At 50.9% G+C, this 21,834-nt stretch overlaps 1 protein-coding gene across 1 annotated transcript in view; it reads right to left on the bottom strand.

Moving 5' to 3' along the window:
- The window catches only part of ACAP3 (ArfGAP with coiled-coil, ankyrin repeat and PH domains 3), a 135,292-nt gene that overhangs the window by 94,547 nt on the left and 18,911 nt on the right, over positions 1-21,834 (bottom strand). Inside the window, exon 4 of the mRNA XM_015412255.1 lies at positions 20,709-20,762. Coding sequence (XP_015267741.1) covers positions 20,709-20,762 — 54 coding nt within the window. The remainder of the gene's footprint in view (positions 1-20,708; positions 20,763-21,834) is intronic.

Here is a 21,834-nt window from a genome sequence, read left to right as displayed (position 1 = left end):
CCCTATGCCCTGCCGTTGGCCCTCCAGAGGAACTGGTTGGCCACCATATGAGACAGGATGCTGGACTGGATTGACCACTGGTCTGATCCAGCAGGGCTCTTCTGATGTTCTTATGAAGGACTCGGCCTCTGTGCCCTGTTGTTGGCCCTCCAGAGGGACTGGTTGGCCACTGTGTGAGACAGGATGCTGGACTAGATCGACCACTGGTCTGATCCAGCAGGCCTCCTGATGTTCTTAGGAAGGCCTCGGCCTCTCTGCCCTGCCATTGGACCTCCAGAGGAACTGGTTGGCCACCATGTGAGACAGGATGCTGGACTGGATTGACCACTGGTCTGATCCAGCAGGGCTCTTCTGATGTTCTTATGAAGGACTCGGCCTCTGTGCCCTGTTGTTGGCCCTCCAGAGGGACTGGTTGGCCACCATGTGAGACAGGATGCTGGAATGGATTGACCACTGGTCTGATCCAGCAGGGCTCTTCTGATGTTCTTATCGGGGGACGCATCGGCCTCTCTGCCCTGCTATTGGCCCTTCAGAGGATCTAGTTGGCCACACTGTGAGCCAGCAGACTGGATTAGGTGGACCTTCACTGGTCTGATCCAGCAGGGCTCTTCTGGTGTTCTTATGAAGGCCTCGGCCTCTCTGCCCTACTGTTAGACCTCCAGAGGAACTGGTTGGCCACCATGTGAGACAGGATGCTGGACTAGATGGACCACTGCTCTGATCCAGCAGGCCTCTTCTTGGGTTCTTCTTCCTGACAAGTGTTTGTCCAGCCACTGCTTGAAGGCTGCCAGTGAGGGAGAGCTCACCACCTCCCTAGGCAGCTGATTCCATCGCTGAACCACTCTTACAGTTAAAAAAAAAATCCCTAACATCCAGCTGGTACCTTCCTGCCAATAATTTAACCCCATGCTTGCAAGTCCTCTCCTCTGCTGCCGACAGGAACAGCTCCCGGCCCTCCTCTCAGTGACAGGCCTTCAAATGCTTCAAGAGAGCCATCCTGTCCCCCCTCAACCTCCTCTTCTCCAGACTGAACATCCCCAAGTCCCTCAGCATCTCCTCATAGGGCTTGGTCTCCCGGCCTCTGGTCATCAGTCAGTGATTAGGGACAGGTAGTGATTAGGTTTGCCAGCTCTGGGTTTGGAAACTCCCGGAGATTTGGGGGTAGAGCCCGGGGAAGGTGGGGTTTGGGAAGAGGCCTCAGTGGAGTAAAATGCCCTGCCTAGAGACCAAAGCGGCCATTTTCTCTGTTGCCTGGAGACCAGCTGTAATTAATTCCAGGGGATCTCCAGGCATTGCCAGGAGGCTGGCAACCCTCGTAGTGATCCTCGGGGTAGGAAGAGCGTGCGTGACAAGGCTGCAAGCCGGACCCTGTTTTCATCCGCGAAACGTTGGATGGACTGCCAGTTTGCTGCGGGGGAAACGGCCTCCGTTCGCAGGCAGCCACGACTGCAATCCATTTGCTTCTTCAACAATCCCCCCCCAAAGGAATAAGCGAAAGGGCAAGCCAGATTCTGGCAGAATCCAAAGAGCGATTAATGGACTTTAAATGTGAACACATGCAAAGGGAGGGAGAGGAAAGAGAAAGACAGAACCCAGACCACCCAGATTTGTGTAAACTTATTTGCTGGTTTTGGCACCCAGAGGTTGGGGTTGTTTTGGGCTTGTTTTTTTGTTTTTTCGCCCTTCTGGGGAAAGGAACCATGCGCTCGCGAAGTCACCGGCCCACTTTCCCACAGCAGTGACACCCGACAGGCGCAACGCACCAGCCAGCAAAATGTGAAAGACCACCTCCTCCTCCTCCTGCTCCCCACAGAAATTGCTTCTGCCTTTGTGTCAGCGTTATCTATGGGGCCCACAGAGCAGGGATCCCTGTATCGTTGGCTCCGGAATCATCAGCCACGTTGCTTCTCCGGGACGCGGGGCACAATTCCAATCCCGAGTTCAACCACAACGGCTGGTTCATAGCTCGTGAGTCAGCGTTCCAAGCCTTGGAGGGAACAGGCTGTGGAGCCCCCCTCCCCCGCCCAAATTTAAATGGAAGCCTCAAGAAGTCCAGGCGTCATCTAGTTTTGCACTGTGCATAAATCTCCCCCCCCTTTCGCTTTTAAACATATGTTTAGAAACGAGATCTGAGAGCGTGTCTCAGAAATCAAAACTCGTTTACAAGTTTGAAATGTTCCGGTTCCCTGCTCGCCAAGGAACATTCCCGTTTTCTGCTTTTTGTCCTTGATTAATTATTATCCCCATTGTGCTTTTGAAAGAGCTGTCTTTTTAAAATGTGGACTTCTGCACACAGCTGCTAGAGTTTCCCAGGGTGCAGCCCTCTCTTCTGGGTCTCTAGATTGGACCTGTCTTGGAGAAGGGAGGCTTCTGGATTCATGCATAAATGCATACACAGGAACATCAAATACAGATGCACGGTTTCCTGTCCATCACTATGGTGGTCTTCTTCCTATCACTATGCTTCCTGTCCATCACTATGCTTCCTGTCCATCACTGTGCTTCCTGTCTATCACTGTGCTTCCTGTCTATCACTGTGCTTCCTGTCTGTTGCTGTGCTTCCTGTCTATCACTGTGCTTCCTGTCTATCACTATACTTCCTGTCTATCACTGTGCTTCCTGTCCATCGCTGTGCTTCCTGTCTGTCGCTGTGCTTCCTGTCCATCGCTGTGCTTCCTGTCCATCGCTGTGCTTCCTGTCCATCACCCTCCCATAATGGAGATCCCAGGGTTCAGTTTAAACCTTGGCTTCACTGGTTTAAAAGATTGTAATGTTACTTGTTTTATGTTTATCGATCACTGACACTTTTATAATATTTTAAACTCATCATTGGGCTGCTTATACTTTTCTTCCACTTGGCTCTCTTGAAAAGCATTTGTAGGATTCAGCCGTTTGCTAGATAACGGCTGCGATCACACACACTAAATAGTCCACTTTAAATCCACTTTCCCAATGGATTTTTCCAGTCCACACATGTGGTCCTTTCCGCATTTGCCTGCCACCCTGGATCTTCGCAGTGTCCGAGTACACAGCCTTCTAAACATTATCTTAAAGAGCAGCCTTTGATTGCACGAGGAAGCGGCATATCTTTGCACAGGAAATGCTGAAGCCAGCAGTCCCGAGAACAACTTCTGCTGCATAGTGCCAAGAACAACTTCTGCAGCCGTACGTTCCAGCTCTGTTTTGTATTTTTGTTAATCCTTAGACCGGAACATTTCTTTCTTCCCGTTCTTAAATCTCTAGACAGCTCTTTGGGAAAATCACCCTTTCATGAGAGAACTGTTTCTTCAGCATTTTTCACACTACAAACACTACAACCATGTAGACTACCAGTTGGAAAGTGCATTGAAAGTGGACTATTCACTGTGCATGATCGCAGCCTGTATATCTTGGGAGCTGAGTAACTTTGGCTCTTGTCCTTTGCATCGATCCTGACCTGGATGACGCAGGCTAGCCCGATCTCGTCAGGTCTCGGAAGCTAAGCAGAGTCGACTCTGGTCTGTATTTGACTGGAAGACTACCACGGAATTCCAGGGGTCGCTGTGCAGAGGCGGGCAAGGGCAAACCACCTCGGAATGTCTCTCGCCTTGAAACCCCCTATGGGGTTGTTGTCATCAATCAGCTGCAACTCTACGGCACTTCACACATACGTTTTGCATTGATCTGTAATCAGGAGTCATTTCGTAGAAAAAGAGGCGCAGGAGCTCATTAGCATAACTCATTAGCATAGCTTATTTGCATGTGCCACACCCCCTGACATCACCAGAAGTGTGTCAGAAGGCAACACCCACCACGCAGGCTCCACTGGACTGTTTTGGATTGCTAGCTATTGGGGGGGGGGATCTGTCCTGGCAGAGGAGGGAGAGCTTGTGCCTGAATAAAACTTGGTCTTAAAGGTGCCACTGGACTGTTTTGGACCGGGGGGCCAGGGAGAGCTCTGCAGCTTACCTGGCTGCTTCTTGCTCTGACTGAGGGCTGCTGGGAGCAGGGGGCGGGGCTTGTTGCATGTGCCCGCCCCCTGGGCTCTTTACTGCCGGAGCTCTGCTCCTGCGCGCTCCTGCAGGAAAGGACCCCTTGATCTGTTATAAAATTAAGTCGGACGGACGGGATATCAGTACTGAGACTGGCCAACTTCGTCAGCTCACTCGGGGCTTCTTTTTACTCTGGCGGGGCTGTGGCCAACGCTCCCTCTAAGCTGCGGAGTCTTGTGAGCAAAGATTCTACCTCGTGAGCGACTGGCATTAAAGTTGTGAGCCAGCAATTTGGCCACTGCGTAAATCAGTTTGCTCTGGAGCCGTCCTTCCTGAGCGAAGGCAAAATGGGGTGAGCTGAAGGCTAAGAAACTGTGAGCTGGCTCGCACTGACTCAGCTCAGAGGGAACACTGGCTGCAGCACAGAGGCAGGGCACCTCTCGCACCCGAGCACCTCTCCTTTAAAAAGCAAGCCCTGGGAAACACCTTTCTCCGCCACAGTAGAGAACGCTCAGGCAGACAGGCCAATGGTCTGACTCCACAGAAAGGAGCTTTATGTGTACGATGGGAAGTACAGCGGGTGGGAACTTTTAGGCGAAACAGAGCCAAAAGTATATTGTTTTGGATTTCTAAATGCTGGCAACGCTGTTTCCTGCAAGCAGGAGGGATGATCCGTGGAGAGAGAGAGAGAGAGAGAGAGAGAGAGAGAGAGAGAGAGAAGCTTTCAAACCACTCCGGCGTTGGCCAAATAAATCCTAGGAACAATGCCGCGTAAGCTCAGTCCTCTCTCCTCATACCCGTCTATATTGAGTTGTCCCGCGGCCAAGATCATATGGAGAGGATTTGCAGATGGATCCGACGTTTAATTTCTCAAAACAAAAATTTCAACTGATTAAATAAAAAGAAGGGCGAGGCTTAGTATTATGATTAAAAAAGAAAAAGAATCTGATTTCAAACGACCCAGTCCTTTTCTTGGCGTCCCAAACTGCGCACGGAATGGACCGTCTGCCGCTTCCAGAAAGCTTGCCTCCTACCCCACCCAGCTCTTGGCCCCAAAGAAGTCATCAGGATTCCAGGATGTGACTCAACATGGGTCACTTTGGAAATTGGGGGGGGGGACTCCTAAGGGATTTAGAGGGGAAAGGGTTAATCTAGACACTTCCTGCCTCTAGGGCTGGCCCAGCGACTGCCTGGGGCGCCAAAGTTCTGGGCATGAGCTATGAACACATCTTGGAGAGAGAGAGGCTGATTCTGTGTTGGCTGATTCTCCCTCCGTTGTTCTACAAACCCCCCATTAGAACAGAAATCCCCCTCTGCATTGCATGCTGCTTTCACTCCCTTTGATTAGAGGGATTTATGGTATCGTTCACACTCCATGCCACTTTCGAGTTCTTTGATCATCGGATTTTATGGTACCTTCTGCATAGATTCAGGGGTCATTTCCTGTGGGAGCGCACAGGAGCGGCGCTCCGGCAGTAAGGAGCCCAGGGGGCGGGCACCTGCAACAAGCCCCACCCCCTGCTCCCAGCAGCCCTCAGTTGGGCCACGAGGAGCAAGAAGCAGCCAGGTAAGTTGCAGAGCCCTCCCCAGCCCGCCTTCAGGTACAAGCTCTCCCTCCTCTGTGAGGACAGATCTGTGGTTTCCCCCTCCACCCCAATAGCTAGCAATCCAAAACAGTCCAGTGGAGCCTGAGCGGTGGGTGTTGCCTTCTGACACACTTCCAGTGATGTCAGGGGGCATGGCATATGCAAATAAGTTACGCTAATAAGTTATGGTAATGAGCTCCTGCACCTCTTTTTCTACGAAATGACCCCTGCATAGATTTATGGCCATTTTATGGCTGTTCGGAAGGAACTCCGGTGGCTCAAGTGGTTAAGACGCTGAACTGCAGGCTGTGAAAGGTCAGTAGTTCAGCAGTTCGAGACCCGAGTGCCGCATGATGGAGTGAGCTCCTGTCTCTAATTCCAGCTCCTGCCAACCTAGCAGTTCGAAAGCAAGGAATTGCAAGTAGATAAATAGGTACCACTTCGGTGGGAAGGTAACAGCATTCCGTGCGCCTTGGTGTTTAGTCATGCCGGCCACATGACCACAGAAATGTCTTCGGACAGTGCTGGCTCTTCGGCTTTGAAACGGAGATGAGCACCGCAACCCTAGAGTCGGATTCGACTGGCTTTCGAGCAAAGGAACATTTACCTTTACCTATGGCTGTTCAGGAGTGGACTCCGCAGTCAGTACAGCGTTGCCCCGAGGTATCTGGATGTGGTTTTGAACGGCACTTTTTCCTCCCAGTTGAGAAAATGTGGAGCAAATGCTAGATGCAGAATCGCCCCAGAGACAGCCACAGCCTGGACATTCACAGGAAATGCAGAGGAGTATGCCCTGTACTACCAGGTACACGATGGAGAGCTATCTGGTCTCCATCAGCTGCTCAAGGCACAGAGACCTCTGTAAGGGGTAGCCCCGGAGGGAAGTATGGTTAGACAACTGCCAAGGTGGCCTTGAAGAGACGTCACCTGCACCATCTCCTGTTTCCCAAGGACAGAAGTGCCTGGCGGCAGTGGGAAAAACCGAAAGAAAATCCTGCCTTCTGCTGCTTCCTCTTGTACATTTCCCATGGAGAAACGTGAGACTGCCCCGTTTGCAACATCTGCAAATGTTTCTAATAGCTTTAAAAAAAAAAAAAAAAAACCTCTGTGAAGATCTCCCAACATCTCATTTTTTGGGAAAAAAAATCTCTTGGAATCTTAGTAAAGTAGTAACATGACTTTGAGATGCTCCCTCTAAGCTGTGGAGTCTTGTGAGCGAAAACTCTACTTTGTGAGCTATCGGCATTAAAGTTGCGAGCGAGTGATTTGGCTACTGCATCGATTAGTTTGCTCTGGAGCCGTCCTTCCAGAGCGAAGACAGAAATGTGTGAGCTGGAGGCTAAAAGACTGTGAGCTAGCTCACACTAACTCAGCTGAGAAGGAGCACTGAATACGGTGGGGTATAAAATCAAACATCTTGCAAACTCTGTGATACTCCTGAGTAACCTCAGTTCTGCCCTTAAGGGCTCCCCACGGATGCCCAATGCAGCGGCAGGAGAAATTAGGCCAAAGATATGACCGTGTGGCAATGTCACAAGACTGGTTCTAGTCATGTAATTGGAAGCGATGTCACATGTTGCCAGGCCACTCTAGTAATTCCCCCCAAACTCTGTGGTAAACCCAGAATTGATGTAATGGCACTTCCCCAAATGGGGTTGTCCAACCATGCCTGGCAAGCAGCAGAAGGGGACAGGAGCACAGGGGGCACTGTCAGGAATGGCGTGACCTGACTTCTGTGGAAAACCCAAACATGATGCAACACATCTCTAAGAATTGCCAGAAACTCTATGGTAAAACCATAGAGTTTCTGGCAATTCCTGGAGTGGGCTGACTTCCCTTCCGGGTTTTCACCAGAAGTGATGTCATGCTCTCATCCCAACAGCAATTTTTATTTTTTTTCTCCCGCTGCCACTCGAAGATCTCCCACCGTAAGGGAGACCTGACAACACAGCCCCTAGAAGCTCCCAGAGGTTGCTAGCCCTCAGGTGGCAACAATGTCTGCCCTAGAGGTCTAGAAGTGGCCAAAATTTCTTGTTTCAGTCAGCCTGACACCCTGGCCCCGCAGTTTTTGAACTTGGACACCTATTCCCACTGGTGATTTATGACTAAAGGGCCAAGGGGAATCCAGTTTGTCTCTAAAGATTTGGAATCTTTAGATTCCCTGTTTTTCTTCTGTCTTTTACAAATTCCTCTCTGTGTCCTTGTCTGGCTTTGGAAAGTGAGGCCTGCATCTGCTCCTTTCAGCACACTGACAATTCTCCTCTAAATAGCCACTTGGGAACAAGCTAGTATTAATCATACGATGAGCTAAAGTTTTGTCTCAGGAATGAATAAAGTCATGTAGAAATTCTACTGCTTACAGCCGTGGTCCGAGGCCCAGTCTTGAGACTGTACCAACGGCATTTCTGAAGAGACCTCCCCGTACCCTCACCTCACCTCAGTCATTTAGGAAAGAGGATGACAGAGAGGATGTTTTGAGGGCGCAAGCCACAGAGAAGGCTCGGCGCCCCAATGTGCTCCCCACAACCAGTCTAAATGGGATTTTAATTTGGGACTGCCAATTCTAAACTGAGAGCAAATCGGGGTCTAAAGCCCTTCCTGGTTCAGACAGGGAGGGCCCCAATTAAAATCAAATTAATTACAGGGAACTGGTAGGCAACTAATCTGCACGAAATGGGTCCATCCTGAATCAGAAATGTGACTGGTGAGAAAGATATTGCATAAGAACTCTGGCAGTTTTGGACTGATGGTTCATCCAGACCAGCATCCTGTTTCACACAGTGGCCAACCAGCTACCCCTGACCAGAGCACAGAGGCCAAAATATCTCCGGCGTTGCTTCAGCGACTGGTATTCCATGGTATACTACCTCTGGACACGGAGGTGCCACTGAGCTGCCATGGCTAATAGCCACTAATGTACTTCTATTCAATTTGTTTACCGCCCTAAGTAGAGAGGCCATTTGCCCAGGGGTGGCTGGCAAACTCCCACCCTTGGGCTCCAAGTCTCACTGGGACTCTAAGCTCCAGCAGGAGCAAAAATGGGGGAACGGGGAGTGATGCTGTGACACTCTAGGAATCCTCCAAAAAAAATGTCTATGGTTTTTACCATAGAGACTGGGAATTCTAGAACATCGTTTGGTGTTTGGTGTAGTGGATAAGTGCGCGGACTCTAATCTAGGAGAACCAGGTTTGATTCCCCATTCCTCCACTTGAACCTGGCTGGATGACCTTGGGCTAGCCATAGTTCTGATAAGAGCTGTTCTTGGAAAAAGAGCAGTTTCTGTCAAGAGCTCTCTCTCAGCCTCGCCTACCTCACAGGGTGTCTGTTGTGGGGAGGGGAGGGAGAGGAGTTTGTAAGCCGCTCTGAGACACCTTTGGGTAGTGAAGGGCGGGATATAAATCCAATCTCTTCTCTTCTTCTTCTCCCATACACACCCATTTTTGCTCCTGCCGGGACAAAGACAACACCAGGCCACCCTACCCCTACACCAGGGGTCTTCAACCTTTGTAAACCCAAAACACGTCTTTTACCCCAGGCAGCAGCATCGGACCCTTTGTAAACCCAAAACACGTCTTTTACCCCAGGCAGCAGCATCGGACCCGCTTATCTGTGGCAGGAAGTCACATGACATCACAATTGTGCGAGAGGCAGAGAAGGAACCATAGTCTCTGAGCCGATCTTTACTAAAAAGGAATCCTCTCCACTGTTGGGTGACCTCATCTTGCTATCCCGCTGCATCCCAATAGAGGCAGGACAGAGTGGTGCACCTGCTCTCTTACACATGCGCACTAACAAGTCCTTCCAAAAAACAGAGGCGTGGGGGGAGACAGCTCTACAGCAGCTCACAACCCAGCATAATAGGGTTTCACAGCCATGAGTTGAAGACCCCTGAACCACACTAACGGACATCGCTCCATCTTGTAGCAGTGAGTTCCACAAGTTCATCGTGCACCGTGTCAAGAAGTAGTTTGTCCTGTCCTGAATCTACTAGTTCACCCACCTCCTTAGGTGCTTACACGTTCTAGAACTGCAGGAGAAAAGGCTCTTTCCTGCTTTCTCCATTTGTTGTTGTTGTTCAGTCGCACAGTCGAGTCCGACTCTTCGTGACCCCATGGACCACATCACGCCAGGCCCTTCTGTCTTCCGCTGTCCTCTGAAGTTGGCTCAATTTCATGTTCGTTGCATCTATGACACTGTCTAACCATCTCATCCTTTGCCATCCCCGTCTTCTTTGACCTTCAATCTTTCCCCGCATCAGGGTCTTCTCCAGTGAGTGCTCCCTTCTCCTTTGGTGGCCAAAGTATTTGAGCTTCAGCTTCATTATCTGGCCTTCCAGGGAACAGTCAGGGCTGATTTCTTTTAGGATTGACTGGTTTGATCTTCTTGCTTTCTCCATAACTGTGTATAATTTTATAAACTGCACATTCCTGTCAGAGTCCAAGGTGATCGGCGGCTGCGGCTCTGGGGGCCAAACCAGACCCGTGCCCAACCATCGAGTGGTCCACCCCCACTGGTGCCCTTTCAGAAGGGCTGAACTGTCCTTCTGAGGTGTGTCTCATTGCTTTGCACTAGCACACAGTGCCATTTCTCGTCACGCCATGAGAAGCATCCAGAAAATTGTTTCAAATCCAATGGCTGTTAAAGCCACCAAAACAGGCCCGGCCAGTTTTCTTCTCTGGCCCTTTAGTGGTTAGAAGGGAAGGGTGGGAGAAAGAATTTCAGTGAGGCAGGCCCAGTTCCTCAGGAGAGTTACATGTAACTCTGGGCTGTCATAGGTTTCAGCTCCAGAGACATGTGAGGCAAATTTGGGGGCTTCTCCTCAGAGAAAAGAGCTATAGGACTTTGAAGGAAGCCAAAAGAGTGAAAAAAGCAGAAAGAAACAATAAAAAACACAAAAATGAACGAAAATCCAGCACACAGCAAGATAAAAATGAACAAAACGTAGCGCCTAAATCCTGTTAAGAGCCCGACAGGGCAACCCTTTGCAGCGTTGGTCCTATCAACAGAACGGACTTTGTCTGGCTCATGTCTATTAACAACAATTATGTTGGAGAGAGCTGGTGGGGAGAGATTTCCAGAGCTGGGGTGCCACCACAGAAAAGACCCTCCACTAGTTACTTTACATAAGAACATAAGAGAAGCCATGTTGGATCAGGCCAGTGTCCCATCCAGTCCAGCACTCTGTGTCTCCCAGCGGCCAAAACCCAGGTGCCTTCAGGAGGTCCACCAGGAGGACCAGAACTCCAGAAGCCCCCCCCACACACACAGGTATAGATGGAAGACTCTGTCTGGGGCAGTGATGGTCTGTATTCTTGGGGCTTGGGGGGCCACAGTGGGAGGGATTCTGGAGTTCTGGCTGGTGGACTTCCTGACGGCATCTGAGTTTTGTCCACTGTGTGACACCAAGTGTTGGACTGGATGGGCCATTGGCCTGATCCAACATGGTTTCTCTTATGTTCTTTGAAAGGTTTAAAAAGGGAGGGAGGGAGGAAGGAAATTATTATTATTAACAAAATTCCTCACAGGAATTTTGCACTTATTTTACTTATGTATTTACTTCATTTATACCCCAGTGAAGTAAGTGAGGGTGAGAATACCTGACTGGCCTGAGGTCACCCATGGCAGAGTGAGGATTCGAACCCGCCTCTCCCAGGTCCTAGTCCGACACCTGAACGTCCGCTATACCAGGCTGTCTTCTCCTTACTGAGCAATGATGTGCACCCCAGAACACTCTTTTTTCTTTTTCTTTTGCCAGGGATGAGCCAGTGTACCAAAACAGTGGCTGTCTCTTGCCAGTGACGGAAGCGACTCCGGTTGGGAAGAACAATGACCTTTTTTGGTAGCGAACACCACTTCAAACTGGAGTCAGCTACCCGGGGAGTCGATCTGGAACTCCAGCCTGAGGTTTCATGGTCCAGAGGAAGCCAACGGGAGCAACTGCACTGACGTAATCCCTAATGCTGTTACACTGCCTCGTTACCCCCATGCAGCGGCCTGTAGAGATGCGGGGGTATTGATCCGTAACCGACAGAGTCCTTCCACAGCTTTAACCGGGAACAAATCCCGGGACGATCTGATCATTAAGAGTGCGCAGAGCTGTGGAAGAGGAGAGGCGTGGCATGGCGGCTCTCCCCACCAGAGGAGGCCTTTCCATGTGTCGAGGCAAAAAGGTCCTTGAGGGCAGCGTGAGTTTGTCTGTTACGGTTGTCCCCGCGCTCCTCACAGCTGAGCCTGTCCTCTGAATTTAGACTGGCGTCTCCCTTCACTTTTACATCCAAGTAGCCAGGGGTCATTTCCTGCAGGAGCGCACGGGAGCGGAGCTCCGGCAGTGAAGAGCCCAGGGGGCGGGCACATGCAACAAGCCCCACCCCCTGCTCCCAGCAGCCCCGGGCCACCAGGAGCACAAGGATCTGCCCCCCCCCCCATAGCTAGCAATCCAAAACAGTCCAGTGGAGCCTGAGCGGAGTATGTTGCCTTCTGACACACTTCCGGTGATGTCAGGGGGTGTGGCATATGCAAATAAGTTATGCTAATAGGTAATGCAAATGAGCTCCTGCACCTCTTTTTCTAGGAAATAACCCCTGCAAGTAGCGCTGTGTTTACAGTGTGGAAGAGTAAGGACTGGCATCCCTGCCCCCAGAACATGCCGCCACGTGTGTTTCTGTTTGACTGACTGTTCAAAGCGCGTCTCCTGACTGGAACAGTGACTCATACAGAGAAGTGATGGGCACATCCCTCGTTTACCACGGAACTGTGTTTCAGAGATCTGTTTTTCCAAGGATGGGATATCATACCTAAAAATAGCTCTTTCTGCTGCTTAGAGTCATGCTGACTGGAGCAGCGACTCAAGCAGAGAGGCAAAAGGCAGCTTTCGCCCCACCCCCAGCACATAGACCCCTAAAGTCTGAAGTGGTACAGTCCAGGAAGCTATACAGCATCTAAGATGTGCTGGACCTATTTATTTCCATAGTAAGAACTACAGCAAAATCCCAGAGAGCATATTTTCTGTAAACTTTTCTCCGCAGTGTTTTCAGTTTGAAATGACACAACATAGAGGTGAAGAAGAAGAGGAGGAGAAGGAGGAAGAGATTGGATTTATACCCCGCCCTTCAGTATTCAAAGGAGTCTCAGAGCGGCTTACAATCTCCTTTCCCTTCCCCTCCCCACAACAGACACCCTGTGAGGTAGGTGGGGCTGAGAGAGCTCTCTGGAGAACTGCCCTTGAGAGAATAGCTCTGAAAGAACTTATGACTGATCCCAGGTCACACCAGCAGCTGCATGTGGAGGAGTGGGGAATCAAACCCGGTTCTCCCAGATTAAAGTCCACGCTCCTAACCACTACACAAAAATGGCTCAAAGCACATGGCAGGAGTCACTGGGGAGAGGAGGGGGGTGGTAGCTGTGAATTTCCTGCATTGTGCAGGAGGCTGGACTAGATGGGGTCCCTCCCAGCTCTATGCTTCTGTGTAACAGTAATTCCTAACTTGTGTGCTACTGTTTTTCTAGTATACTGTGAGAACTATATTCATGAAACAACCCAAAGTGCAAGTGAGCCCAAAAAAACCAAAGAATTCACACAGGAGGCTGCCCACTAAATCTCTGAATGATTCACTGTTCTGGCTATGCTTTCAGGCTTCACTATGGACAGGCAGCTGTGCATCGAATGGGATTCTCCGACCTCTCCCTACGCAGTGGTTCGGCACAATAACCCAACCACAAAGGAGGCTGTCTGTTGCATCTCTGAATGGATCGATGCTATCGCCTTGCCGCCGTCTAATCCAGCACTACTGAGATGGTAGAGGATTTTGCTGTTCTCTTTATCAGAGTCATCCGACAATATTCAGCAAGTGTCCCGCAACACCTTGTTTCGTTCAGCGACAGCCGACGAACACAGATACGCCTCCAGCATTTCCAATCCAGCAGAATCCCCTGCCCCGAAAGGAGACTGCCTGTTGCTTCTCTGCACGAATCACTGCTCTAGGCTCCCTTTCTTCGGTCACCAGGCCGGCGGTTGTATGAGAGAGAAGGAAAAGCTTAACGCTGGATAAGAACTGTAGGTTACAGGGTTCCCCTCACCACCACAATTACATTGAAAGGGCAGGTCTCGTCCGATTGAACTTTTTAAAGGTATTCTTCTTCTCAGCAGAGCTGCGGTGGCTCAGTGGTTAAGACGCTGAACTGCAGCGTCGGTCGTTCAGCAGTTCGAAACCCGAGTGCCGCATGATGGAGTGAGCACCTGTCTCTGGTTCCAGCTCCTGCCAACCTAGCAGTTTGAAAGCAAGAAATTGAAAGTAGATAAATAGGTACCACTTTGGTGGGAAGGTCACAGCGTTCCATGCACCTCAGCGTCTAGTCATGTCGGCCACATCACCATGGAGAAGTCTTCGGACAGCGCTGGCTCTTCAGCTTGGAAACGGAGATGAGCACCGCAACCCTAGCGTCAGATCTGACTGGCTTTCGAGCAAGGGAAACCTTTAGCTTTACCTTCTTTTCAGCATGTTCCATGCAGCCATATTCTGCTGGGCGCACACCCAGAGCAGGCGCTGGTCACAGCCACCCGACTCCATCCATCTCTGAGCAGGCACAAGTCAAGATATTCACCCACGCAAAGGAAAAGGGACAGCAGAAGAGATGCTAAAAATAACTCTCCCTCATCTCCCCCTTCCCGCGGCTCGCTGCTGCCCGGCAAAGACATGTTCGAGTCAATCTGCAGACGGTCCCTGGAGACGGATCTTCGTGCTTGAGAGCGCAGGGCTCTTCCACGGTGGTGCGGCGTGCCCTCGGGAGCGAGTACTCCGAGCCAAAGATTCGGAGGTGCGTAGAGACAGAGAGAGACGAGTGCTTTTCACGACAGCACGGTGCCAGACGCTCCCGAGTTCAGCGTTGGGGCACCACTGCCGCAGGCAAGACATCCCAGGTTCAAGCCCCAGTTCAACGGAGCGAAGGTGGGAGAAATCTCCTTGTACGTCGCCTTGGAGAGCTGCTTGCACCCACCCGCTCAGAGATGCGACGGGCAGCCTCCTCTGAGGTCCCGTCGTTCTGCCGAATTTCTGCACAGGGAGCAGAATGGGGCGATCCAATTCCATCTGGGGCAGCGTAAGGAACACGCGTGGCGCTGCCTTTTCCTGGATCGGACCCTCGGAAGTCCACCAGCGGGGCCAGAACTCCAGAAGCCCTCCGACTATTACCCTCCCCCCAAGCACCATCTCAGATGTAACGTTCCTATCTCCCCCTTGTAGCTGACAGCCACTGATGGGCCTCTGCTCCATATGCTTATCCAATCCCCTCTCGAAGCTGTCTAGGCTTGTAGCTGCCACCACTTCCTGCAGCAGTGAATTCCACGTGTCAAGTGGTTAAGACGCTGAACTGCAGGCTGTGGAAGGTCGGTAGTTCAGCAGTTCGAGACCCGAGTGTGCCGCATGATGGAGTGAGCTCCCATCTCTAGTTCCAGCTCCTGCCAACCTAGCCGTTCGAAAGCAAGAAATTGCAAGTGGATAAATAGGTACCCCTTCGGTGGGAACGTCACAGCGTTCCGTGTGCCTTGGTGTTTAGTCATGCCGGCCACATGACCACGGAAATGTCTTCGGACAGCGCTGGCTCTTCGGCTTTGAAACGGAGATGAACACCGCAACCCTAGAGTCGGATTCGACTGGCTTTCGAGCAAGGGGAGCCTTTACCTTTACTTTTTATGTATCCTGCACTAGGTTCCATTCCTTAGTCACATGCACCTGTGACCAACCGGTGGACAAGGCTTTTGATATGCAGGCCAGCCACTCGTAGCTGTTCAAGTTTGGAGCCAGTTTGGTGTAGCGGTTAAGTGTGTGGACTCTAATCTGGGAGAGCCAGGTTTGATTCCCCACTCCTCCACTTGCACCTGGCTGGATGACCTTGGGCAATCCATAGTTCTGGCACAGCTGTTCTCTCAGGAGCAGTCCTTGAAAGAGCTCTCTCAGCCCCACCTACCTCCCCGGGTGTCTGTTGTGGGGAGAGGAAGGGGAAGGAGTTTGTAAGCCGCTCTGAGACTCCCTTGGGTAGTGAAGGGCCGGGTATAAATCCAATCTCCTCCTCCTCCTTCAAGGGCCTCCATGACAAATATAACATGTTTCAGAGTCACAGATGAAATTCCAAAGGCGAATAAACACCAAGACCGAACGCTGGGCATCCTGGTTTTTCCCCTGACCTTTGAGTGGGGCAGAGAAGGAAATGTTCTCGCCCGTCTTCCTGGCCATCGATTTTATGAGCCCCTCAGTGTTTAACAGCCCGCCAGGGACCTCCTCCGTGCTTGACCGAAAGTATCAAAGAAGGACGAGAAACACGCCTCATCGTTACTGATCCGCCATCGCTAGAAACAGAAATCTCCCTCTCCCCACCCCACCCCCCGGAGCCGGAACTGTTCCGAGCTGTCCGCCCCCTGCATCTGGAGGAAATCTGGCCGTGGACTAGATTCCCGGTCAAAGAGATAACTCCGCAGCTTCTGCTGAACAGCCGTAAGAAGGACAAGAGTCCCTTGAGGGGGTGGACCAAAGTCACAGCCACTGTTTGAAAAGCAGAATCTTGTTCCTCCTTCCTAATCACTGGAAAAAGTTATGACCTGGGCTTTCTTTGTAGAAAAAGCCCAGCAGGAACTCATTAGCATAATAGGCCACACCCAACAGCAGAAACTCATTAGCATATTAGGCCACACCCCCACGTTACCAGAAATGTGGTCATCCAGCCACACCCACCTTTTGCTTCTTATTCTATTTACCTTGTTTGTTGTCAAAACCCAGGGCCTTTTTTTGTACCAGGAACCCTTTGCGTGTTAGGCCACACACCCCTAATGTAGCCAATCCTAATGAGTTTCTGCTGTTGGGTGTGGCCTATTATGCTAATGAGTTCCTGCTGGGCGTGGCCAACTCGGGAGCCAGCCGGAACTCCGTTCCTGTGCGTTCCTGCCCCAAAATAGCCCTGGTTATGACTGAAGTCTTCAGTAATAACACCGGAACGATGCAAGCGGATTGCTACAGACGCAGGGACACACGTGGAAGGCACTGTCAAGTCGTGGCCGATTTACAAAGGCACGAGACAAACAGAGGTGGCTTGCCATTCGTGCCTCTAAGAAGCAGCCCTGGACTTTGAGGGTGGTCTCCTGGGATGCCAGCCTCCAGGTAGGGCCTGGGGATCCCTCGGAATTACAGCTCACCTCCAGTCTGCACAGATCACTGGAGAGAATGGATGCTTTGGAGGGTGGGCTCTGTGGCATTGTACCCCACTGAGGTTCTCGAGAGCCAGCTTGGTGTAGTGGTTAAGTGCATGGACTCTAATCTGGGAGAACGCGATTTGATTCCCCACGTCTCCACTTGCAGCTGCTGGTGTGACCTTGGGCCAGTCACAAGTTCTTTCAGAGCTGTTCTCTCAGGAGCAGTCCTCGAAGGAGCTCTCTCAGCCCCACCTGCCTCACATGGTGTCTGCTGTGGGGATGGGAAGGGGAAAGGAGTTTGTAAGCCGCTCTGAGACTCCAACTGAAGGGCGGGGTACAAATCCAATCTCCTCTTCTCTTCTGCTTATTCTTCTTGTCCACTCCAGGCTCCATCCCCAAATCTCTAGGAGTTTCCCAACCTGGATCTGGCAACTCTAGACTGGTCTCCCATCCAATTCGTAACCAGGGCTGCCCCTGGTTAGTTCTGAGATCTGATGAGATCTGAAGGGCAGGGTATAAATCCAATCTCCTCCTCCTCCTGCCTAGCCTACCTCACAGGGTCGTTGTCATGAGAAAACGGAGGAAAGGAAAACGACGTTCTAAGGCTCTTTCCGTCTCCGTTGGGAGGAATGTGGGATATAAATGCAAAATGCAAATGAATCCTAAGGCCACCTAGAGAGTTCCTGGCTGAAGAAAACAGGTGAGGGTAGACGTGAAGCAATGTTCCCTCTAAGCTGTAGAGTCTTGTGAGCAAAAATTCTACTTTGAGAGCTACTGGCATTAAGGTTGTGAGGAAGCAATTTGGTTACTGCATAAATTAGTTTGCTCTGGAGCCATCCTTCTTGAGCTAGGACAAAAATGTGTGAGCCAGAGGCTAAAAAACTGTGAGCTAGCTCACACTAACTCAGCTTAGAGGGAACACTGACGTGAAGTGCAGCAATAATAAATAAATAAGATGTGCCTCAGAGATGGACGTGGACAATGTGGGCGAGGCCACTGCTGGGTGTATGGCCCATGGCTTCTACGCAAACAGGTTGCACCTCCAGTTAAAGAGATTTCTGAGAGTAGGTGTCGAGGAAGACCTTCCTCTACCAGAGGAATGGCACATTTGCACATGCGCAAGCCCCATATCAGGGCAAACAGTGCCCCCACGGAGCCATTTCAGGTAGGGAAGCGGTGCAGTAGGAAAAGGCTGAATTCCTGTCTCCATTTGCACGGTGGTCCTGAACCAAAACCCCGCATGGTTAGAAAATGAGCTCCCTCACAGCTGATTTGTGATTAGACTAAATATATACCTGATGGGGGTGGGGGATCCCCTGCCCCCAGGACCTGTTGCCTGCCACTACACCAAACCCCAACGACAAAAACAAGAGGGGGGGGGGGGGGGGGGGAGAGAAGGAGATATTGCATGTGCTTGTCATTTCCAGTAAAAACCTGGTAGTAACATAGTGTAGCTCTAGGAATCACCAGAAACTCTGTGGTAAAACCACTGAGTTTCTGGTGATTCCTAGAGCTACCCCATGTCACTTCGGGGTTTTCCCTGGGAGTGACATAGCAGCACATGCATTTCGGCCTGGCAACCCTCAGTCAAAATCAGTTAGGGGGAACCCTAGATGCAATGCTTTAAAAATTGTAATATGTAGTTTTACCCTTGGTCTCATAGCAGTTCTGCTACGTCAACCGGAGAAGAAATTCACTGGAATTATGGGAGGAGGAGTACCTGCCTACCTGAGGGACCGCCTTTCCCCGTATGTTCCCCCAAGAGCGCTACGGTCTGGGGCCCAGAATCTTCTAACTATGCCGGGCCCCAAGGACGCTAAACTGGCCGTCACAAGGGCTAGGGCCTTCTCAGTGGCGGCCCCCACCTGGTGGAACGAGCTCCCGGAGGAGATCCGGGCCCTGCGGGACCTGGTGCAGTTCCGCAGGGCCTGCAAGACGGAGCTCTTCCACCAGGCTTTCGATTAGGGGCCGCCACTGCCCCCCCCCCCCGGATATATGCCATCTTGGGGGGGGGACTAGGGCTCAGGAGGCCAGGTAGAAACATCTGGTAACATCTAAAATATTATCAATGCCTACTGGGAATGCTTGGGCTGTGCTAGGGCGGTGGTTGCCCTCTCTGAGACTCTGAGATTTTGAGATTCCGATATGAATTTAGTTTTTGAGCACTTTAATGTTTTACATGGGTTTTAAATTGTACATGATGTTTTAATTGTACTATGGTATTGATGTTTTATTCGCAAGTTTTTTCTTGCCTTGTAAGCCGCCCTGAGCCCCACGGGGAAGGGCGGGGTATAAATTTAATAATAAATAAATAAATAAAATAAAATAAATTCAAAGCCACAGAGGTTAGGGAGGAGCACAAAAAGACACCCAGATAAAGGAGAGCTAAGCCTTTCTAGTTCAGGAAAACCAAAATAACTAAGGAAGACATGATAAAATATATATATATTAATGAAGAGAGAAGGATATATCTCCCCATTTCTCATAATACCAGAATCCAATGACATGATTTGGTTCAGGGCAGAAGAGAGGCAGCGCATCTTCACATACAGAACTCTCCAACACAAGATTTAGCTGACAGTGTGATAAAAGGAAGAAGAAGAAGAAATTGGATTTATACCCCTCCCTTCACTATCTGAAGTCTCAGAGCGGTTTAACAATCTCCTTACCTTCCCCTCCCCACAACAGACACCCTGTGAAGGAGGCGGGGCTGAGAGGGCTCTTTCGAGGACTGCTCTTGAGAGAACAGCCCTGAGTGAACTTGTGACTGACCCAAGGGCACACCAGCAGCTGCATGTGGAGGAGCTGGGAATCAAACCTGGTTCTCCCAGTTTATAGCCCATGCTCCTAACCACACCAAACTGGCTCTCCAGTGAACGCCTGCGGGAGAGGTCAATCGACAGGTGTTCGCCGTGACAACTCAAATGGGAACCCAGGTGCAGTCTATCCTGAAACACTAGTTGCTGGTAGAGTTTCCAACTCCAGGTTAGGAAATTAAACATAAGAACATAAGATGTTGGATCACACCAAAGGCCCATCTAGTCCAACACTCTGTCACACAGTGGCCAAAAATACCAGGTGCCATCAGGAGGTCCACCAGTGGGGCCAGGACATTAGAAGCCCTCCCACTGTTGACCCCCCCCCCCCAAGCACCAAGAAGACAGAGCATCACTTGCCCCAGAGTCCCTATCTATACCTTGTGGCTAATAGCCACTGATGGACCTCTGCTCCATATGCTTATCTAATTCCCTTTTGAAGCCGTCCATGCTTGTAGCCGCCACCACTTCCTGTGGCAGTGAATTCCATGTGTTAATCACTCTTTGGGTGAAGAAGTACTTCCTTTTATCCGTTCTAACCCAACCGCTCAGCAATTTCATGGAGTGCCCACGAGTTCTTGTATTGTAGAAAGGGAGAAAAGTACCTCTTTCTCTACCTGCTCTTTCCCATGCATAATCTTATAAACCTCACTCATGTCACCCCTCAGTCGTCGTTTCTCCAAGCTAAAGAGCCCCAAGCGCCTTAACCTTTCCTCATAGGGAAAGTGTTCCAACCCCTTTATCATTCGAGTTGCCCTTTTCTGCACTTTTTCCAAAGCTATAATTCCTGGAGATTTGGGGATAATTCCTGGAAATTCCTGGAGATTTGGGGATGGAGCCTACGGGGGGGAGGGTTTGGGGAGGAGAGGGACCTCAGCAGGGGGGCTTAATGCCACAGAGTCCGCCCTCCGAAGCAGCCATTTTCTCCAGGGGAACTGGCCTCTGTGGACTGGAGATCGGGTGTCATTGCGGGAGGTTTCTGAGGCAATTTTTTCAGGCATTTGGCTGGCCTCTCCCAGAGATGACCCCCGAACTAGACAGACCTTGGCCTGTTCAGGTAAAGTAGCTCTCAATATCTGGTAACAGCAGAGTGTGCCGCTTGAAGAACGATGTACTCAAAAGTCCTCTTAAAGGGCTGCAGAAGGGGGTGCTTACCATGTGGTAGTTGACCATCTCCTGCAGGCTGTCTCCAAATTTCTCCAGCCATTCCTGTGGAAGGAAAAGAAGAAAGACACGGTCAGCGAGTGGTAGAGAGGCAAAGCCTACGCTTTCAAGCTGTGATCCGGGGCGGGGCGGGGGGGATGGGACATGGACTCTGGGCATCCATGCAAGGTCATCAGCATTCCAATCGACAACGGCAGACCGACTTCCTGAGAAAAGAGTTCCCTCCCTGGTACCCATCTTGCCTGTCGAGGAAAGAAGCGGCAAAAGATGGGAAGCCGACCAACCCCTGGAGTAAAAGGGCAGCACCGAAGCTCATGGGGCCGGCTGGTCTCCTCCACCTGAAGCCAGCTGGGCGACCTTGGGCCAGTCACAGTTCTCTCAGAGCTGTTGTCTCAAGAGCAGTTTTCTCAGATTGTCTCAAGAGCAGTTCTCTCAGAGCTCTCTCGGCCCCACCTCTACCTCACAGGGTGTCTGTTGTGGGGAGAGAAAGTGATTGTAAGCCGTTCTGAGACTCCTTTGGGTAGTGAAGAGCAGGGTATAAAAACCAACTCTTCTTCTTTCAGTCTAGCCTACCTCACAGGGCTGTTGTGAGGACAACCCCAGACACACAGCTCTGGGCTTGTCAGCAGAAGGGCACATAATAATCCAGTAATTAAGGTAAAGGTTTCCCTTGCTCGAAAGCCAGTCGAATCCGACTCTAGGGGTGTGGTGCTCATCTCTGTTTCCAAGCTGAAGAGCCAGCGCTGTCCGAAGATGTTTCCGTGGTCATGTGGCCAGCATGACTAGACGCCGAGGCGCACGGAACGCTGTTACCATCCCACCAAAGCGGTACCTATTTACCGACTTGCAATTCCTTGCTTTCGAACTGCTAGCTTGGCAGGAGCTGGGGCCAGAGACGGGAGCTTGCTCCTTCATGCGGCACTCGGGTCTCGAACTGCTGAACTTCCGACCTTCCAGTCTGCAGTTCAGCGTCTTAACCACTGAGCCACCGCAGCCCTAATCCAGTAATTGAAAGGGGCTAATTCTAAGTAAGGGCGAGAGCATTTCAAAACTACCTGGGACAGCCAGGAGAATGAACTGATCCGAGAAGACATTGCTTTAAACCCCGCCACCGATT

Source organism: Gekko japonicus, unplaced genomic scaffold (assembly GCF_001447785.1).
Source record: "Gekko japonicus isolate JY-2015 unplaced genomic scaffold, Gekko_japonicus_V1.1 scaffold2890, whole genome shotgun sequence".
In the NCBI taxonomy this organism is placed as follows: domain Eukaryota; kingdom Metazoa; phylum Chordata; class Lepidosauria; order Squamata; family Gekkonidae; genus Gekko; species Gekko japonicus.
The sequence above is the reverse complement of the archived record's forward strand: the minus strand, read 5'-3'. Positions and strand labels throughout refer to the sequence as shown.